Genomic DNA, 21,395 nt, shown 5'->3' on the forward strand with positions numbered 1-21,395 from the left:
TTTTTGCTTACAGTTGTTACCGAATACTATTATTGTTCAGGCTTATTACTCTACAACAAAAATCAGCAATTCTTCACAGTTTAGACTACGTACAACTAGTACACAAAGCTGTTATATCGTTTAACAAAGTATCTTCATCAATCATCAGCACTGAATTTGTTGAAGACATTATTGCTATATTAAATAGGTAAAACAATCGTACGATCCCACCCGGCCAGCAGCAATTATTTGATCAAAATCGTTGTTTTTATGTCTTCAGTAATCACAAGCTGGGGTGTGGTGGGGTACTGCCGTACTGGGGTGGGGCGGGAAATGTTTGATTGTTATTAGGATAAGCTGGAATTATTGAATTATAGCTGAATCTCTTTATTATGTGGTTTATCCGAAAAATAATTTACATAAACCAAAATATAATAGTACTAGATTAAGATATTTGACTTTTATTTGATAAATAAAGAAAAAGAGCGAGAAATAAAAGATAATTTTCTCTTTATTATTTCCCCTTAATTTACGAAAGTTAAAATATTAAAAACTCAGTCTTTTTCTTCCCCCACCAAAATGATTCCTTTTAGCGAACCTTACAAAATTTGTTTTCTTCCTTATTTCCTTCTTATCTCTCAATTTATTTTTTCTTTTTTTCATTGGCTAGCCAAATGAAAATGAAATTCATTTTAATTTGTTTGTTTTTGCTCTAGTCTTTAATAATGGTGCATGTGACGATGGAAACTTTTAATTGCTACATACGTCCCCATGCCCTTCCAACTTTATTAGTGTCACATCATCCTTGAAAGTTTCTGCAACTTGTGAATCACACAAAATTATTCCAACGGGAAAAAGAACTATTCGCAAAGACTTATACAAGTCTTTAGTCTTCCCAACCCCACCCCTTAGAAAAAGGCTAGGATTCTATACATTTAGGACAAGTTTAGTTTGGACTTTATAGTAGACGTTGATTTTTATTTATCCTATGATTTATTCTATTATCAATTATTAGAATTAATTAATGCGAAATAATTCAACTTTTTAAACAAAGTTATTTTCATAGTGATACAAGTATTAAAAAATTGTTACCAAGTAACAAGAAGTTGTTAATAACGCTTCATTGTGTTTGTAACAATCCTGAGATTGAATGTATAGTTTTTGAGAGAAAAATGAAGAACTGAATTCATACTGTGGTTTTTGTTATCGAATCAAAGCTTACACTACACAAGAGACAAGTGGCCAAGCGCATAGCAGGCTAAGCAGTCCTGCCCCCCTTTAATATTAAGCATGAAGCTTTAAGTCGGAGAGTAGGTTTCCTAGCTAGAGGAATTGAGTCAATGATTAGAATACTAGTTTTGTGTACCGCATCCCTTCTTAATTTTAGTAAGCATAATTGTATATGTGCAATGTGTTGTCTAATTTTGTTTTTAAGTGACATGTGAATTGAACAACTCTGAACTCTAGATATCAAAACATTATAAATTTATGTACACTATATATTCATACATATAACATTTTTATAAGTTTTTATTCACTACTTCATCTTAACTAAATTTTGAATATGAGTGTAGTTCTTTACAAGACAAATGAATTGTCACTGCATCAAAATTTCTATGAATTTTTTACTGTAACAAAATTTAAAAAATATTAATTTTTTTTTTAATTGAGGATTTTTTTTTTCTGTGTTAGGTGCGGTCTGGACGAATCTTACATGTTGGACTAAGTTTGTCGTGCCTCTCAATAAATCTCATAAAATATGTGAAGTTCGACTTACTCTCGACAAATTTCGTAAAAGTTCGTCCACCTATAGCCCAACATGGTCCCTTCCCATTTTACTTTCGCTCATTTTTTATTTCCCTCACTTCTCTTTAGTGACTCTCTATGGTATATCATTATTACTTCTTTTCACTCTTCTAACTTGCTATCTCGTCAATTCTAGGTAATCTTTCTTCTTCTTGTCCTTTAAAGTTTAGTTGGTGTATTTGTTATAATTTCAGTAGTATATTTAATTAGTTAAAATAGATGCTATTAGTTATTATTATTTAGATAGATAATTAGATAATAATTGTATAGTTAGTTTAGAGGATTATATTATTATTAATTAGTTTATTTTAACTTAGATCATGTTATATTATCTAATATTAGAGGATCATATAGATATGATAAAGGTTGATCATATTGTATGACTCTTTTGTTAGGGGGTTCAAATTTAAAAAAAAAAAAATTATTATTGTATCTGAACAAATAGATTAGGTCACATTTTAGACATGTCAAATCTAAAAACGTGACATACATGATAGAATGATACTATGATTAGACACTTATCTCTATTATTGATTGAGAAATAACATTCTGAGTCCTATATATTTCACCTATCCTGTTTAGAGATAACCAACATTCTGTAGGACGTGGCATATCAGTTAGGACTAAATATTGATGGAGATTAGGGATGGCAACGGGTCCTCGTGGGGGCGGGGACATGCCTCCCGCCCCCGCCCCCCCGCCCCCCGCCCCCAATTACTGTCCCCGTCCCCGCCCCGTCCCCATGACCTTCCTATCATGATTCCAATCCATCAAACAATCCACAAGAATCTCTGAAAGTATCTCAGCTGTGTGGGGAGCCGGCACATATATAAACCTGTATTGATAATTTAGTACAATTATAACCAGCTTTGCAATTATATAAATATTCGAAAGAACCTATAATAATAATATTATTACCTCACAAGACGGCTTTGCAATTTCCAAGAATCATCAATGTAATGAGCTGTAATAGCCATATAACCTTTGTTTTGGTTGCTTGTTGTCCACATATCAGTCGTAATTGTAACTCGACTTTTATTATGCTCAAGGACATTCATTGTCTTCAATCTCTCATCCTTGTAGAGTTTCAAGATGTCACTCTTTAAAGTGTTGCGAGTAATCACCTTGAAGAGAGGTTGCAAAGCATTGCAAAATCGTCGAAACCCAACGTGGTCCACAATAGATAGCGAATACTCGTGAAGACAAACCATAATTGATAACTCTTTCCTTGCATTTTCTTGATCGAAGGTATATGCACCAACCACAACTGTTTCCCTACTAGTTGTTGGAGTTGTCTTCATCATACATTGTCTTATATCTCTAGTGGTGCGGAACTTGCAGTTTTTGAAGTGATCACGTAAGTGCGAAGTGCCTTGTTTTAGGTCACCAAGTAGCTTCGATTTGCAATAATTACATTCAGCCTTTAATTTTCCCTTGATTTCTACAATCTTGAAGTAATTTCACACTTCGGAGGTTAACTTCCTCTTTCGAACACCACTTGTAGAGTTTGTCGTTCCTTCATTAGTGGTTGCGGTATCTGTTGAAAATTCTTGAGGTTGAGATTGAAGAGCCTCTTGCGTAGTTTGAATATTAGTGCCTATAGGTTCTTCCGATGGAGCACTCTTCTCAAGAGTATTACTCAGTGCATCCGAATAAGACATTCTATAAATAATGAAATATAAATCATGAATCAAAATCACATTAATCTAAAATATAAATCATCAATCAAAATCTCATTAACCTAACTCAAAAATATAAATTATAAATTATAAATTAAAATTCAGCTCTCCAAACTATTCAAATAACACTTAGATAGGAATATGATATTAGTTAAAACTGTTTGGTCTAGTGAAACAGATCAAAAAATAAAAAAACTAGAAACAAGATAGTAAATTAGAGTTTAAATCATTAACCAATTTGGTTATATTTTGTTTCTATCCTTTTTCTAAGCTCTATATATATATATATATATATATATATATATATATATATATATATATATATATATATATATATATATATATATATATATATATACTAAATTAAAGAATCTCAGCTACTAAAGCTTGAAAAAGAAGAACGTAAGAACACAAGGAATGAACAAGAAAAAATAATAGAAAAATCAGAATAAACAAAGATAATTTCTTGCAGATTAAGTAATCAATCAAATGAGTATATACAATTTCTTGTATGTAATATTTTTACACTAGTGTATTAAAACATAATTAGACTCATACATCAGGAAGAAAAAAACTAATAAACACAACTACTCTTATATAGTGCTCCAAGTTTATAATAACTGAGCTACTGCTGCTGTTAGAATAGAAAAACATAAAACAGTTTCTAACAAATTTTTTGGGTTGCTTCTTGATTAGCTTCAGTTTGTTTTCCTTTTCTATCTTCAATATAGACTTTCTCCACCAAGCTCAGTTGGGGTGTGCCTGTGTGTTGATGAGAGGAAGGGATGGATTTTTTTTCTATAAGTCCAATATCCAATACTCCAATCCCTTTTAAATTGTATTATGTGCCTCGCTTTTATATATTTATTTGACCTAATTCATTCAGACTTAACTGTCAAGACAGTAATTATCACTCAATATCATATCTAATGTAATCAAATATTCAAATAGGAATAACTCTTCACTAGAATAAAAATGTAAATATTGTTTATCAAATTGTTTTGCAATGACTTTTAAAAAGAATGAAACCATTTGGACTTAGCATAATAAACTTTTATGCAGAAACAAACATGGCAGTATGGCACCGATAAACTATGAGGCATAGTTTTAAAAATTAGGACGACCCAGAAAATTAGTCCAATTCAGAATATTAACTCAGAAATACCAATTACACAACCAGAAATTCATAATCGGAATTAGATTAACTCAATATTAACTCAAATATTAATCAGAATCAAAAATCAAATTCATATCAACCTAACTCAGAAATATAAATTACACAACCAGAATCCAAAAATTCATAGTCAGAAATTCAGCAACCTAATTAGAAATTCAGCAACTCAAAACTCAAAAATCCAGAAATTCAAAACACAAAAATTCATATCAATAGGAATCTCATTAATTCAGAACACCCAAATTCGTTACCCTAATTCATAAATCTAAATTCAGAGAAGGGGATGGAAGACCAGCGAAGACCAGGGCTGACTTACCTAAACCTGATGGAGAAAAGGGGAAGGAAGACCAGCGTCCAGCAAAGACCAGCGACGCGAACAGGAGAAGATGACGACCACGACTAGGAAAAGACGATGACGTTGCTGAGTCTGGGGTGGGAGGCAGCGTTGAGAGACCAAAGGGTGGAAGGCGGCGGCGACGGTCGCCGGTCGGCGGTCAGCGAAAAGGAGGCAGGAGGGGCTAAGGGTTTGAGGAGGAGTGGAGTGTGGAGACGAGACTCTCAGGTCTCAACTCAGTTCTCACTCTCTGTCTCTCTGTGAAGCAGGACGGCTAGGGTTAGGTTCAAATGAGAGTGGTTCACATAATATATATATATATATATATATATATATATATATATATATATATATATATATATATATATATATATATCAGGGCATTTTTGTCTTTTCATACAAACGGAGATTTAACGGGTCTTCATGGGACGGGGACGGGGTCCCACCCCATTTATTATACGGGGCCCTGTCCCCCGTCCCTGCGGGTAAAAATTACCCCATACCTGCTCCCCGACGGGTAAATTCTCGCGGGTACCGCCCCGCCGAAAATTTTTGCCATGTCTAATGGGGATCCAGCCGTCAACAACTGCATGGGTTCGTGGTTGTTCTATTGACGACTTTTGTCAACAGTTGTTAGGTGTTATACATGGATTCAATGACAGATAGTCATTAAACAAGTAGACAATCAATCTCTCATAATTTTAAGATACTGTATGCGAAAAATTGGAAGCGGAGTCGACAAAAGAGCACTTATTGCAATACACTAGAGGACACATAATGCAGATCATTGAAAGTATTTTGTTTTTGGACGCGTCTAACTCTTGTGTTCATATGAGGTGGCTATTTCTGTTAGAAGATCTTGATCAATGTGGGAGGTTGTTCTGGGTTCAGCAGGTAAACATTCATCGTGTCGAGTTCACATGAGTTGGTAAATATTTAATGTGTTAACGTGCTTTGAGTTGAACTCAATAGCTTTTATTAGTGTCTTTGAGAATTCAACACTAACTTAAAGCCGTTATTGACCCTCTAAATTCTTTTTTGCGAAAGTTCACTCAATTAAAAGTAAGTTGACTTCACAAGAATAATGATGAGTAGATTGTGAGTAGTCTTCATGATAGAGTTGATACACTCAAAAATATTTGTCCTTATGTGGATAAATCTACAACCCTTATTTGCATAATGTACCCACTGTGATCTCGACAAACTTGTTCCATGCTGCCAAAAAAGAAAAAAAAATCCAAAAAATTAAAGATGAAATAATTCTTTTATATATATATATATATATATTTTATACGGAAAAATCCAGGTCTTTGACCATATGTGTGGCAAAATCTTATACCCATATAGTTGGCTTTGTCCAAAAATAGCGCTGTCTTAACCATATGTTATTTGGGCCTAATACCTAAATGTTTTTGGAGAGGATGATAAGCATTCACTCATTTTTTTTCCTAGGCAATGCTTTTTGGAGGATGAGAAAAAAAAAAAGAAAAGACCCAAAAAATTGTGAATAGAAAAATTCTAGAGAATTAATTATAATATATAAGCCAATTTATTTAACTCTTTTTGTTTTTAATTTTAAAATTTTAAAAAATAGAGATAATAGGAAGTTTTTTTTATGCAATTATGATATTTTTTAACTAATTAACTATAATTAGCTATATCCTAAGTGGGTTCTCTAGCAGGAATATTAGGTGTCTTATAGAATTATGCATGTTAGGCAATTTGACAAAGCAAAAATCTCAGATAAATGATAACCATAATAATAAAGTGTTTGTTATGATTTATAAAAGTTAATATCTAATTATAAAATAATTAATATTTAATTTAAGAATATGAAAATTAATTAATAAATTTTAAATTTTAAATATTTAAAAGTTATTTTAAAAGATAAATTAAGTAAAAATTAAAAACTAATTAAATATAAAAGGCATGAATTCACCTTATGATAATGGGTTACATATAATGCTTATTTAATTCATTATTGTTATTTATAGTAGATACTATTACGAAGATTTTATAAATGTTTTATATAAAAATGTTTTTTTTATTATTAAAAAATAAATTGTAAAATTTAATTTTGATATATTATAAAAATATTATTTTTTTTAAATGTGGCTAAACAAATAAAATACACTTTTAACACAAAAAAATTATAAAAAGATATTTTTAGTATCTTCGTTTGAATGTATCTTCTTAACATCTTCATTTGAATATATATATATATATATATATATATATATATATATATATATATATATATAATTTTATAAAAAGATATTTTTAGTATCTTCGTTTAAATGTACCTTCTACTAACATGCTAACAGCAGTTTAGGTAAGCCAGGGGCTAAGGATAGATTTGATTAACTGCATTATATCTGAACTTAACACTATTGGTTCAAGCATAGTCAAAAGACTTTCTTTATTAATTTTAAATAGAGAGTGTAACATGTTAATTTTGTAAAGTCTAGAAACAGGTATCTTTATCCACGATAAAATATGTGCAAAATATGAACTAGGATACTGATTATATCCAAAGGATAAGGAATGAGGAATATTAAGAGATATCAATCTACTATTAAGCAAGTGCCCAAAGCATCTTCATTTGAATGTAGGTGCATATATATATATATATATATATATATATATATATATCTTTTAACACCTAAGCTTTTGCAATTTTTTCTTTATATATATATATATATATATATATATATATATCTTTTAACACCTAAGCTTTTGCAATTTTTTCTTATATTTTGTTGAATAATGTTAAGGAGAATCTTCTTTAGTTTCAAATGTTAACAATCGTATCTGTACCGTACGTACTACTCTAGGTTTGGTATATATTTTTTTTATTAAAATTAATAAGGACTTAAGGAGAATTATAAATGTGCATTTAAAAAATACATTTTAAAATATATAAAAAATGATACAAATATCATCTCTCTTAAATAGTTGAATGGATAATGGATCCATACTTGACTGCATCAAGGCCTAACATCTTTACTGATTTACTGGCGAAGTAGGTATGTAAAAAGATATATACAACCAGAGACGGTAACAGTTAACAAGAAAGACATAGAAAGTAAAGAAATGCAGATCAGAATACAACAAGGTATAGGATGGTCGTGCCAGCAATTACTAGCATGTAGCATTGAGCTTGGTTCTTAGAGTTAGTTACACACTAGTATATATAACATGAACTGAGCATGTAGCTTAGCTTGAACCAATGTGGTAATTAGCAGCAATAACAACTAGTCACCAGAAGTAGTGCAATAAGAAACACTTGTGAAAGGAATAACTTCATCATTCTATATAAAGATGCCACTATATACAGGACGAATCGAATGAATATTTATATTGAACCCGTGACGGTACAGTGTTTGATAATACTCACCAACTATTACAGATCTAGAGAGCTGTCAAGTAAAGCCGTTGAAGCATTCATGTGTGTAGTGATATTAGTGTAATGCTAATACATCTAAATTTTTTTATAAATCAAGTCCAACCAAATTAAAAAATAAGATTTGAAATAATGTTATTGATAACTAATTTTTGTTAATGTTAAATTAATTTAATTAATTTTGATTAATAAAAACACTTAGATGTGTAACATTATTCATAATAAAGATTGTTACCTAGTGTAATTTTAGGTAAGAGTAATGTTATATGTATAATTTTGTATATTTTTATTTTTAGTATTAAAAATGATTGATAAAAAATAAAAATAAAAATGTTTTCTATACTGTGAAAAACATACAAAAAAAATGTACATAAAAAATAGTACAAACGCGATTTCTCTTATTGGTGTTATATATATAAATCATGAACACAAATTGACAAGACCACAGGAATATTTCTTTCTTTTCTGTTGGAGAAGGGTTGTTGTTATTGGTAAATGTAAGCCAGAATTATGATTACATGATTCAAACGTATTACTGAGAATAAAACAGAAGATGAAAAATCAACAAAGTATCAATATCCCATAATGCACAAGTGAAGAATACACATTTAACATATAGAATTCGAAGGTATTATAGTGAGAACAGAATATTATAGTAAAGATATATATTCATGATGATCTGCATTGGTTGTAGGGATTGCAATGACTTGATCCCCCGGCTGGGTTTTTGGGCGAAGAGCCATAGTAGTAAAGGCCGCTCTTGGAAGCTTTAAAGGCAGCGTTCTTGGGATTGAATGTTTGCTGAGTCTTGGATTGGACTTGTGCCAGCACTCTGCGCTGGAAGTGGGTGCTTATTATGGTGCCATTATTATTATTAGCTGAGGTAGCAATGGCGGCAATACTAAGATGTGCGAGTACAAGAATAATGATGATCATCATCATCCCCACCCCACTTCTTGGTGATGATTTTCCTTGCTTCTTCATTATCACTATTTGCTACAAAAAGAAATTCAAGTAATTAATAAGATAAATACTTTTGGCTCAAAAGTTGAGTATATAGTGAACAAGATCAACATCCACCCCTGCTATATATATATATATATATATATATATATATATATATATATATATATATATATATATATATATATATAACACCGACTATGCCTTATAATGTATATATGTGTCCTGTACAAATATTATATTACTTTTGGTGGTTGCCACATTAGTTTGTATCAATTTTTGTAGCATGCTCATCACAAAACATGGTTAGAATTAGTTTATCTCTAGCTCTTGATGACCTTTTTATATATTATATTTTTTAATACTTAATTAATTATATAATGACAATTCAATGAGCTTTTATGAATAGATTGTGCCGGAAAATATTTGTTGCAGAAATTAGGGTGCGTTTGTTTTTGATAAAACATTGAGAACTAGACATAAAGAATAGAGACACAGAATTTGGTGTTTTTATATTTTGTTTGACGATAAAATAGAATAAATTATGAAAATTTGATTATTTTTATTTTTTTTATTTAAAAAATTTGAAAAAAATATAACAATAAAAAATATAATTATAAAAAATATAATTATAAAAAATTAATAAGAATAATAAAAAAAATAAAAAATATATTGTGTTCCTTGTTAGTGTTTTTATGTCCTTCTTGGATGAATACAAAATACACTAATTCAATATTTTTAGATACAATGTTTCTATTATTCATGTCTCATTTATCAAACACGATTGTGTATCTCAGTATTTTATTTTTATAAACAAACACAGCCTTAATTTTGGAAAGATGTTTTTTTTTTTAATTTCTAGTTTCCTTTTCTTTTAAGTGTTTTAGATAAAAAGAAGGATATTATGTATCAACGTTGCCACCCACCTTTTCAACTTTTCTAGATCCGTTCCTACCAAGACCACCAATCCACCATCAGCATAATAGATTATTAGTTGAGTTAGGGTTTGAGAAAGAACAATTTTTATCAAAGAAATTTGATTAATGCAATTATATATCATCGGTTTTGTTTGATTTTTGAAAATCTTTAAATAAATGTAAAGTAATTTTGCACATACATGGTGTGATAATATTAGGTAGACAAGTTACAAAATGATCTGCTTTTTATTTTTATTTTTATTTTTTTTATTGGATTACAATTTGTATTTACACCACGACATACACCCATGTATGCTTATCCATTCTCCACTGTATAACAAGTTGTTTTTCTATGTTTTCTTATAGCTCTTCGTTCCAAATAGAAGTGTTCTTTATAACTTTTTATTTACCCTTATAATTACAGTAATTACATAAAAATTTGATCTGAAAATTGGGTGTAATATTTAAACTTAAAATTATAATATAAGAGAATCCTAAACAACTAACACTTTCAGTAAAAAATAAGTGAAGAGTTAACTAGTGATGAACTGATATCTTTTATGTAATATTATTATATATAAAACCTCTTTTGGCCAGTGAAAACAAATGCTTAATCATTATCACCTTACCGGTCGTATATACGCTTCAATTGAGGGCGAAGCTAGGTTAAAGTTGAAGGAGAGGTAAAAATTAATCTTGTAATAAAAAAAAGAATGAAATAAAATTTTTAAGAGAGGCTAAAATAAAATTTATACACAATTATAAAGAAAATTTGAAGTTTAAGAAGGGCCATTGTCCCGTTTTGTTATATGTAGCTCTGCCCTGCTTCAATTATTGGATTTTTTTTTTAAAAAATGATATATTATCTTGTTTTTGTTTATCTACCCTACCTTCTATTTTAAAGAAGTTAAATAAAAAGCGAAAAGGAAAAAAAAAAAAGGTATTTTTGAATTTTGAAAAATACAAATAGAACAAAAGTGGTATAAACTTACGTCCATAATTCATTATTCACTAAAAAGAGACTTGTTTTTATAATTTCCAATTGCAAGCCAATAATTAAAAGGTAGTGAACCTTGTTGATGAATGATGAGACTCGTTAAGCTTCGCCAACAGCAAATCATAGAGATGTGAGGCGGCAACACGACAAACGCATATAGCTATTAGCTAGGAGCCTATTAAACAAGTTATTAAAAAATAATTTATATTAGTTAGATTTGAAATTTTTTATGCAAAATTCCTTTCAATTTTCATGCATGTGACCCTTTAATTATTAGTGAAGAAGTATATTTTGTAATTTGTAACCATTAATTAGTCATTAATAGTATTTTTAATGATATAAAATTATATTTAATAATATAAAATTACTCATTTTTTTTGTTGGTTAAATACTGACCAAATTTTAATAAAAGTGTTAGTTCCTAAATTTTTTCAAATATTATTATTATTATCATTATTATTATTATTATTATTATTATTATTGGATTAATGAACTAATTGGTCTAGTGAAGAAAACATCAACAACACAACGCCTACCGATGGAATAACAAGACGTCGTTAATTAATTTCATGAACAAATATTCAATATGGCAGCGAACATTCACATCCATACGACTCCAAATAAGGATGATGTTCTTCCTGCCCAACAAACTTCTTTCAATTTTCGTAAACACTGCATATGTCTCATTAAGTCATAGTCCAAAGACATACCAATTTACACAAGTAAAGTCACAACATAAAAATGTTCTAGAGCTATTTCTTCTCCTTAAGAATAGTTATTTATTGGTTTCTTCTGTCATACCCTTTGGGTGGTGGCCTTGGACCTTGGTGGAGTTGGGTGATCCCCGTTTTGTATGATTCCTTTGGGCATCTGTTACTTTTGATAGAGATTGGAAAAAAAAAAACACACACACATATAATAGGTTGTCCACATAAAAAAAAGGAAAAGTATAGGGTACTAACATATTCTCTGCCAATTTCTGCCAACTCTTATTTATATTTGTGTTTCATGAAAGTGTATTCGTAGATGTGTTTAATAATTAATATATTTTAAATACATATATAAAGAGACACATCCAGAAAATATATCTATAAAGACACTTCTATTTAAACATAGTTATAAAAAAGACATTTTTATTAAACACATCCACGAACACACTTTCATGAAACACAATTATAAATAAAAATCGGCAGAAATTGACAGATATGCTGTTGATAACATAGCGGAACCGTAAAAAAAAATACTAAGTAATCAACAAAATTTATTAGCTTTTAGTTAATACTTAATGAATACTCTAAATTTCAAATATTAAATTTTAGATTCTAAATTTTAAATTGTAAATTCTAATAGTATATAAATAAGATGTTGACTAGATATTGACTAATACTAATAAAAAATGTTGGCCTCTAATATTTTTTTTAGAGATGTTATAAATAATAAGTATCCTACATATATACTAAAATCACTCATTAAATTAATCAATAGTACAAAATTAAATATATTTAAAAATAATTGACAACATATATATTTTTATATAAATTTATAGTAATTAATTTTTGGTGTGCATATAATTTTTTTCTAAAACTAATATGTTATAATAGAAAATATAATATACATTTTTTAAATTTTGTATACATTGATATGATCACTAAAGTTTCTTATTTTTGTTTTCTTATCTAGTGTATTTACTATTTGGGCATTCATTAATTAATTTCTATACATTTAATTGGAAGTTCCTAACTACTATTAGGTCAATAAGGCTAAAGCTTCAAAAAATAATTGAAATAATTTTCATGAATTAGCGTTTACTATGCATGGTAACATTTATATATTCGCAGTAACATTTATTTATTCTCTAATCGAAAGAAAAAATTGAGCTTTTTTATTTTATTTTAAAAAAATCTACATAGATTACTTTTATGTATATTTTTGCAGCCTTTCCTTTTTTTATATTACAAATAATTGATAAAAAAATTAAAAAATTATCTTTCATTGTATAAAAAATTATAACAAAAAGTGTGATGTGAAAAAAACATAAGTTTTTAAATTATCTTCCATTTTTTTTCCTTTGATTGTGTACACCTTCATGCCTCTGTTTTACCTATTGCCAATCAATATTTTATTAAATAATAATAACTTTAATATATATTTTTAAAAATATATATTAAAGTTATTATTATTTAATAAAATATTTTAATTTTTTATTTCAATAAATATATTAAAAATTTCAATTTATATATTTTTAAAAAATTAATTGTTAAGAGCATTAATTAAACTTTTATAATAATTTTGAACTGAACAAAAGTACAATAATGCTTGTTAAATAAAAGAATAATCCCATCATCATCATTACAACAAACAAAAACTATAGTAATCTATATATGTAGACCAAAAAGAAAAGATTATAGTCATCAGACAGTTTTATTTTTAATCTTAAATTCCCTTTCATCATCAACCTGTTATTTACAAATAAAGAAAAAAAAGTCACCAACTAACGATTATTATAAGAAAGCTTTATCCCGTAGTAGCTAGAAATGAAATGAAATGAAATTTTCTCATATTGCATACAATAATACAAAGATGTCAGATATATATGGATGATATTTTAACAACTGAAAATCGTCTAAGAATTGTAAATTGAATTAATAAATATGTAGATTGTTTTGCGAGGAAATATATAAAATTCACACAAAATATTTGAGATCCATACTTTTATTAATTCAACTTAAAAAATCATATTATATACCACTACTAGTCATACAAAAAGAAACAATAATGACACAAGCATAATGTGTGGACTTATTGTGCATGGCAATTACAATTAAATACGGAGTAACAACCAAATTAATCTTTAGAAAATCCTTTACAACATGCTTTAAATTTTCAACAAAATTTTAGTTGTTACCTGATTTTTTTAAGTAAAATTTATAATTTCGAATAAAATAAAAAATAGAGACTGAATTAATAATAAAAATTTGTGGAAAGTGAAAATGTACAACACTAAATATTTCTTAGTAGGGTGATTAAATTAGCCTAAAAAAGAAAAAAAGATCAATTCTATTATTCTTTGTTAATGTTTGATCAATATTTTAAATTTTAATACTAATAATATTTAAATAAAAAATTAATTTAAAATATTAACTAATATTAATAAAAAAAACATACTTCTATTCCAAGAAAAAAAAAATTTTTGTTAGGTAGACAATGACTTATATAAGTAATATGATTAATAGATTCTAAAATTGATCCAATAAAATAAAAAAAATACTTTCTAAATCTTAACATTAAAATAATCATCTACACAATTAATGAATTAAACATCTAGCTATTATTAAAAAATAAAAATAATCATCCAATTAAAATTAATATATAAATATAATTATCTACGTACATCCTATATATATATTCATACTATTTAATATTCTCATCTATATTTTTAAAAAAGAAAAGACTTGACTTGTATGTGTCCATTAGATAGACATGAACGATTGGTTTCCCAAAAACAACAAACATCGATCATAAGTTCACAACCAAACAAGTAAAACAGATCGTGTATATGATGAGTGCATTATTAACCCAACTTAATCTTCAACCAAGCTAAGTTTTGCCATATACATGTCTAAATTCTAATACTTGGGTATACATACATGACCACCACACGGCGGCGGGTTGGTTTAAGGACCACCAGCACCCCTGATCTCTTCCTCCTTTTTACATGCCTCCCTTTTTTCGTTATCATCATAGCAGCAGACCAAATTTACAACCCTACTGATGTGTATAGCATCAGTTGTGGCTCCTCCAACAACTTCACCTTCGATGGTCGCAACTGGACTTCAGACATCAACACCAAACTCTTGCTAGAAACCCAAAACAAGACAACATCATCATCATCGTCGGTTGCTGTTAACGCACTCATACCAACCATCATTCAGGGCCCTTACACCTCAGCGCGCGTCTCGTATTCCCAGTTCACATACTCATTCCCTGTCGCCACCCCAGGCCAAAAGTTCATCCGCCTCTTCTTCAACCCAACTTCCTACCAAAACTTTGACCCTACCAAAGCCTACTTCTCAGTCAAATCAGGTGATTACACACTCCTCAAAGACTTCAATGCCTCCCTCTACGCTGATGCTGATGATGACCAAGCTTCCGATACCTTCTTCAGAGAGTACTCCGTCTATGTCCAAGACGGTGATCACACACTCAACCTGAGCTTCATTCCAAGCACACCTATCAACGCCACTACATACTATGCTTTCATCAACGGAATCGAAGTGGTTTCAATGCCGCCTTATCTCTACCACACTAACCCTAACGATGACGACAACAAAGCGTTGCGGCTTCTTGGGTCCACAACCCCGTACCGCCTAGAGAACAACTCAGCACTTGAGACCAAGTACCGGTTCAACGTCGGAGATAGGATAATATCACCTTCCGGTGACACTGGCATGTTGAGATCATGGGTGGTAGATGAAGACTACAAAACTTCGCCAGGCGAAGTTGCCTCTGAATTCGGGGAAATTACAAAGCTCAACTTCAGTTTGATCCCTAATTACACAGCACCCGACCTTGTCTACCGAACTCTACGGCACATGATGAGGGAAAACACCACAGTCAACTGGAGCTTCAATCTCACATGGGAGCTTCCAGTTGATTCTGGCTTCACCTACATGCTCAGGCTTCACTTCTGTGAGCTTGATCCCGTGATTCAAATCCCCGGTGACAGGGTATTCTACATCTATATACAGGATCAGATGGCTGATGATCACGCTGATGTTCTCATGTGGACTAATGGACAAAGAGGTGTGCCTATTGTCAAAGATTATGCAGTCATTGTTCCTTCAGATAATCAGAAAAACGCCAATATCTCACTGAAAATGCATCCTAGTCCACGTACTGGTTACGTTGATGCAGTTCTTAACGGACTCGAACTCTTCAAAATCAACGACTCGTACGGTAACCTGGCAGGACCTAACCCTGATCCACCTCCCAAAGCACCTTCCGGCAAACCAGAGGTTTTCAGCAGCAAGAATAATACCCCTACTGCAGCTGTGGCAGGTGCAGTTTCAGGTGCTGTTTTGCTGTTAGTTATAGTCGTTTCGGTTTTCTTCCTCATGAAACGCTGGAGGAGGAAAAGCGGCTAGGGTGATTATTACAATAGTTCGAAGCACAAATCAGAGGGATCTTCTCAGCTTCCCACGAATCTCTGCCGCCACTTCTCGATTGAAGAAATCAGAACCGCCACCAACAACTTCGACGAACTCTTCGTGATCGGTGCCGGAGGGTTCGGGAACGTGTACAAAGGGTACATCGACGACGGTGCAACACCCGTGGCCATCAAGAGGCTCAAACCTGGTTCTCAGCAAGGTGTAAACGAGTTCCTCAACGAGATCGAGATGCTCTCTCAGCTTCGCCATCTTCACCTGGTGTCCCTCATTGGCTACTGCTGCGAGAGAAACGAGATGATCCTGGTCTACGATTTCATGACACGTGGCACCTTGCGGGATCATCTGTACAACACCAGCGATAATCCTTCGCTTTCTTGGAAGCAGAGACTTGAGATATGCATAGGAGCTGCGCGTGGGTTGCATTACCTCCATACAGGCGCGAAGCACATGATCATTCACCGCGACGTCAAGAGTACTAACATCTTGTTGGATGAGAGGTGGGTTGCCAAGGTTTCCGATTTCGGGTTATCGAGAGTTGGTCCTACGGGTACAACCGCAACACACGTCAGCACGCTAGTCAAAGGGAGTGTGGGGTATTTAGACCCCGAGTATTATAAACGACAGCGTTTGACAGAGAAGTCTGACGTGTACTCTTTTGGCGTGGTGCTGTTAGAGGTGCTGTGTGGGAGGGCGCCGTTGCTGCGTAACGTGGAGAAGGAACAGGTGTCGCTTGTTGATTGGGCGAGGCGGTGCTATGATGCGGGCAGCCTTGGTAAGATTGTGGACCCTAAATTGAAGCGTGAGATTTCATCTGAGTGCTTGAAAAAGTTTGGTGATCTTGCCATGAGTTGTTTGCGTGATGATGGGACTCAAAGGCCTTCAATGAACGACGTCGTTGGGGTGCTTGAGTTTGTTCTGCAGCTTCAAGAGAATTCATCCATTGGAGGTGGGAGTTCTGAGGTGTTTAGTAGTAGCAGCATAAGTGATGGAGGTCATGCTTGGGATAATAATAGTAAGAATAGTGGAGTGAACATGACAACAACTACCACAATTACTAGCACTGAGAGTAGTAGGGAAACACAATGGTTAATGTCTGAGAATGTTTTCTCTGAGATTGGGAACCCTAAAGGACGGTGATTAGGATTTAAGATATTAATGCAGGTTAAAGAGAAATGTAATGTGCAGGCTTGAGCTAGATATCAATGTATTAATAAGATCTTAATAAATCGCTACACATTTATCTTCTCTTAATTTCAACTGCTTGAATGGACATTAATGTATATGTTTGAATCTCATATATATATATATATATATATATATATATATATATATATATATATATATAGCGTTATTCTATAATTAATCAAAAGTATTCAGCAAAGCCCTTTAGATTGCAGAATGATTGTATCGGTATCCAATAATTTTCTCATCATTGGTAGCCCTGCCTTAATATATATATTAACTGTGTATCTATATTCATATTAGTGCTTCCAGTTGCAATTTATGGGTCTGGGAACTCAGCTTAACACCATTATTTGTCTAAAGGTGAATTGCAAGCAATAATAATGGTTTCAAATTAATTGACTGTAAATTGACAACAATCATTGCCCTTGATTGGCATTCTGATTTCTATGATGATGAACAAGCAAAGGTGTGAAGTGGCTCTAGCCTATAACCCTTCTCCCTCACTCCACTGCATAATAACCTTATTAACCATTACTACTACTATTCTCATGCATGATGCTTGATTGATGCTATATAGTATATATAGCGCACAATAAATTTAACAAGGAAGAGATTAAATTTGACATATAGAAATCAACAGCAATAAAATTAGCCAACTATGAAAAGGACCAAAACGTTAGAAATTGAGTTCGAATCCCTCACCCCTTGGAAAAATAACCCTATTCACAGCCATCAGGTTGTGATGATTTTTATTAATATTTGTGCAAATTATAATATTTATACATATGTTTTATCAAATAATTTACTTCTACCTAATTTATTTTAAATTTAGTTATAAACTCACTTATTCTTAAATTAATTATATTTTATTTAAAAATAATTATAAATTTATTTATTTTTTTATAATTATATAATATCTATTAATATTATTTTTTAATAAATACTTGTAGTATATAATAATATAATAGATATAAACTAATTAATAAATTATTGAAATTTAAAAATAATAATTATTTTAATATAAAAACAAAATAAAAATATTTATGATAGAGTAAAAATAACAAAATACTTATTGTTTCTGGTCCATATTATTTTAGAATAGCTTGATATTCTTAAAATATTAGTAAAAATATATATTTTAAATTATAATTTTAAATTTCACTATTTTTATTTTTTATTTACATAGTATCGAGTCAACTGGTTGAACCAATAACTCACCAGTTAAACTAGTAACCCAATTATCCTTGACCGGTTCGATTATCAGTTCGATTCTGACAACTATAATACCATGTACTTATTTAAAAAAATAATCTAGCTAACAATTATATATGTTAAGCAACGACTTCCCCAAGTCTTTTCTCCATGCTTTCCATGCGCATAATACATTTTTTAAGATATGTTTTGAATATTTTTTTAACAATGCAAGTAATTATTTTACATTTTTGCACATATAAGAACCATGAATATTTTTCTTTAGCAATGTAATTTAACTTAATCTTATCATTCAACAACATATTTAATTTAAAAATATAAAAAAATTAAGAATTAATTTGAATATAATATGAATACTAAAAATTATACAAATATTTTGACTCATATTTAAGGTGTAATAACTCAACTAACTGGTGTCCAGATGGCTAATGTGGTTCCTGCTGGAGTTTTGACTCGTATCCTCAAACCGCACTCAAAGCTCTTGAAGAGATATGGGTCGCGGAAATGCAGCAATGAATTAGAGATGTTATGTTACACAGTTTGATTGACATTAGTAATTGAAAATTTTACACCCTAATTTTATACCATGGGAAATTACTCCATTGTTACAAATTAACTCTATATATTGTTAGTGTTTGGTGCTGCCCAAAAATTGTTAATACACTTCTAACTCCCACTATAAAAAATATTATAACAAGTAAACATACATCTACAATTGATTAAAAAAATAATCTAAGTAACAATTATATATGTTAGGCAAGGACTTTTCCAAGTCTTTTCCCCATACCTTTTATGTGCATAATACATTTTTTAAGATTTTTTTTGTATATTTTTTTAATAAACAGGGGCGGAGCTAGATAAAATATTAGAGGGGGGCCAAAAATATTTATCCAATAAACTAAGACTAAAATAAAATTTTAAGGGGGGGCTAAACTAAAATTTACATATAATTTACATGTAAAAAATTAAAATTAGGGGGGGTCATCGCCCCCCTTTCCCACCACCTAGCTTCGCCCATGTTAATAAGTAAATATTTTACATTTTTGCACATATATAGGAACCATGAATATTTTTCTTTAGCAATGTAATTTAACTTAATCTTATCATTCAACAACATATTTAAAATTTAAAAATATAAAAAATTAAGAATTAATTTGAATGTAATATAAATACAAAAAATTATACAAATATTTTTAATTAATTATCATACTAAAATGTCCAATTAAATTATCCATTAGCTATTGCTTTTAAAAGGTTTATAATTAAATTAAACTAACTAGAGTTATTCAAGTAATTATTTCATTCGTTTATTTAATTAATAGAAATTTTAATTTCACTTCATGTATATAATAATTTATAAAATAATAATAATTTTTTAAGTAAAATTTAAATTTTTGGTAAATTAATTTTTAATTTATCCAGTTAAAAAAATACTGTAACATAACAACTAAAAAAAGTTTTTATAACTAAAATAGTAGCTGGATAAAGGTGAAAAATTCTTTTAAACGAGTCATAAGTTATTTGAAGTAGGGTGTACATGGTCCGGCCAGTCCGGCCTGAAAATCTGGTCCGACTTCGAACATTTTAGGAGCTAATTTAGTGTGATTTTATCGGGTCTAGAGATAGGTAAATGTCTCAAAAATAAACTCAGTCATTATTTTGGGTCGGATCCGGGCCATAGCTCGAGTCACCCGAACTCGGTCCGATGATCGATCATCATACACAATTAATATTTTGTGTTATTAGTGATGGATGATGACTATTTTTATGTGAAATTTAAATATTGTAAACTTTAATATTTTATATTATTAGTCTTATAAGTTAGTGTTTTATGTTTAAAATGCATAAGACTTTAGACTAATGCAAAATATTGTGTTATTTGTATTGATTTAAATATTTGGTGTTATTAGACAATATTAGTACTGATTATGGTTATGCTTTAATTTTAGAAAAGGGTTGGTTCTTGTTATATTTTTTAAAGTGAATTTTACTATGTGAATTGTGAAATCATGATTAGAGATTAAGTGATTTTTACATGCTAAAGATCCGATTTTTATACGGTTTTCATCCGATTTTCACCCGGCCTAAAGGTGTATAGGTTTTATCGAATTTAAAATCGGATTAGGGTCTAAAAATTAGGTCCGATCTATATTTCAGATTGGGTCTAAGTTAAGCCAAACCCGATTTAACTCGACCCATGTACATTGCTAATTTGAAATATCCCGAATTATCCTGTTAAAGATGTATAATCTTCTTTTTTCCCTTCAATTTATTTGTTTGTTCCGCTCTGATCCTGAGCGTTATTTGAATTTTGAAGAGACTGTATTTAAGGTGTATAGAAAGCTATGACCGAAGTGGTACGAGACATACTTGCATTCTAACGAAATGGACCAGGGAGAGTGAAAAAAAAAAACGGTGTGGTCTTCTTTCATTTGTTTGGGTGCTTTTTGAGGTTGTACTTTTTTTAGCCTTTTCGCTCCTATGCGTTATTTGAAGATGTTAAGAATTATTAAATAATTTAATATATTTAATTAAATTATTATTTAATAATTTTTACTGATTAATTTTATATGAAAAT

The 21,395-nt window shown here is 30.4% G+C and overlaps 2 protein-coding genes across 2 annotated transcripts; both read left to right on the top strand.

The window, feature by feature from the left end:
- The first annotated feature begins 14,710 nt into the window (after window positions 1–14,710).
- LOC112797891 (receptor-like protein kinase FERONIA) lies at window positions 14,711–17,717 on the top strand. Its single transcript, XM_072236214.1, has one exon. It carries the CDS (start codon window positions 14,900–14,902, stop codon window positions 16,394–16,396), a length of 1,497 nt encoding a protein of 498 aa, XP_072092315.1. The 5' UTR covers window positions 14,711–14,899; the 3' UTR covers window positions 16,397–17,717.
- Window positions 16,715–17,557, top strand: LOC140184265 (receptor-like protein kinase FERONIA). Its single transcript, XM_072234591.1, has one exon. It carries the CDS (start codon window positions 16,715–16,717, stop codon window positions 17,555–17,557), a length of 843 nt encoding a protein of 280 aa, XP_072090692.1.
- Window positions 17,718–21,395: the final 3,678 nt, after the last annotated feature.

Source organism: Arachis hypogaea, chromosome 4 (genome assembly GCF_003086295.3).
Source record: "Arachis hypogaea cultivar Tifrunner chromosome 4, arahy.Tifrunner.gnm2.J5K5, whole genome shotgun sequence".
NCBI lineage: Eukaryota > Viridiplantae > Streptophyta > Magnoliopsida > Fabales > Fabaceae > Arachis > Arachis hypogaea.

Bases quoted from the DNA above. Each gene is read 5' to 3' on its own strand.
- LOC140184265 (XM_072234591.1), top strand. From the start codon at position 16,715: ATGATCCTGGTCTACGATTTCATGACACGTGGCACCTTGCGGGATCAT.
- LOC112797891 (XM_072236214.1), top strand. From the start codon at position 14,900: ATGACCACCACACGGCGGCGGGTTGGTTTAAGGACCACCAGCACCCCT.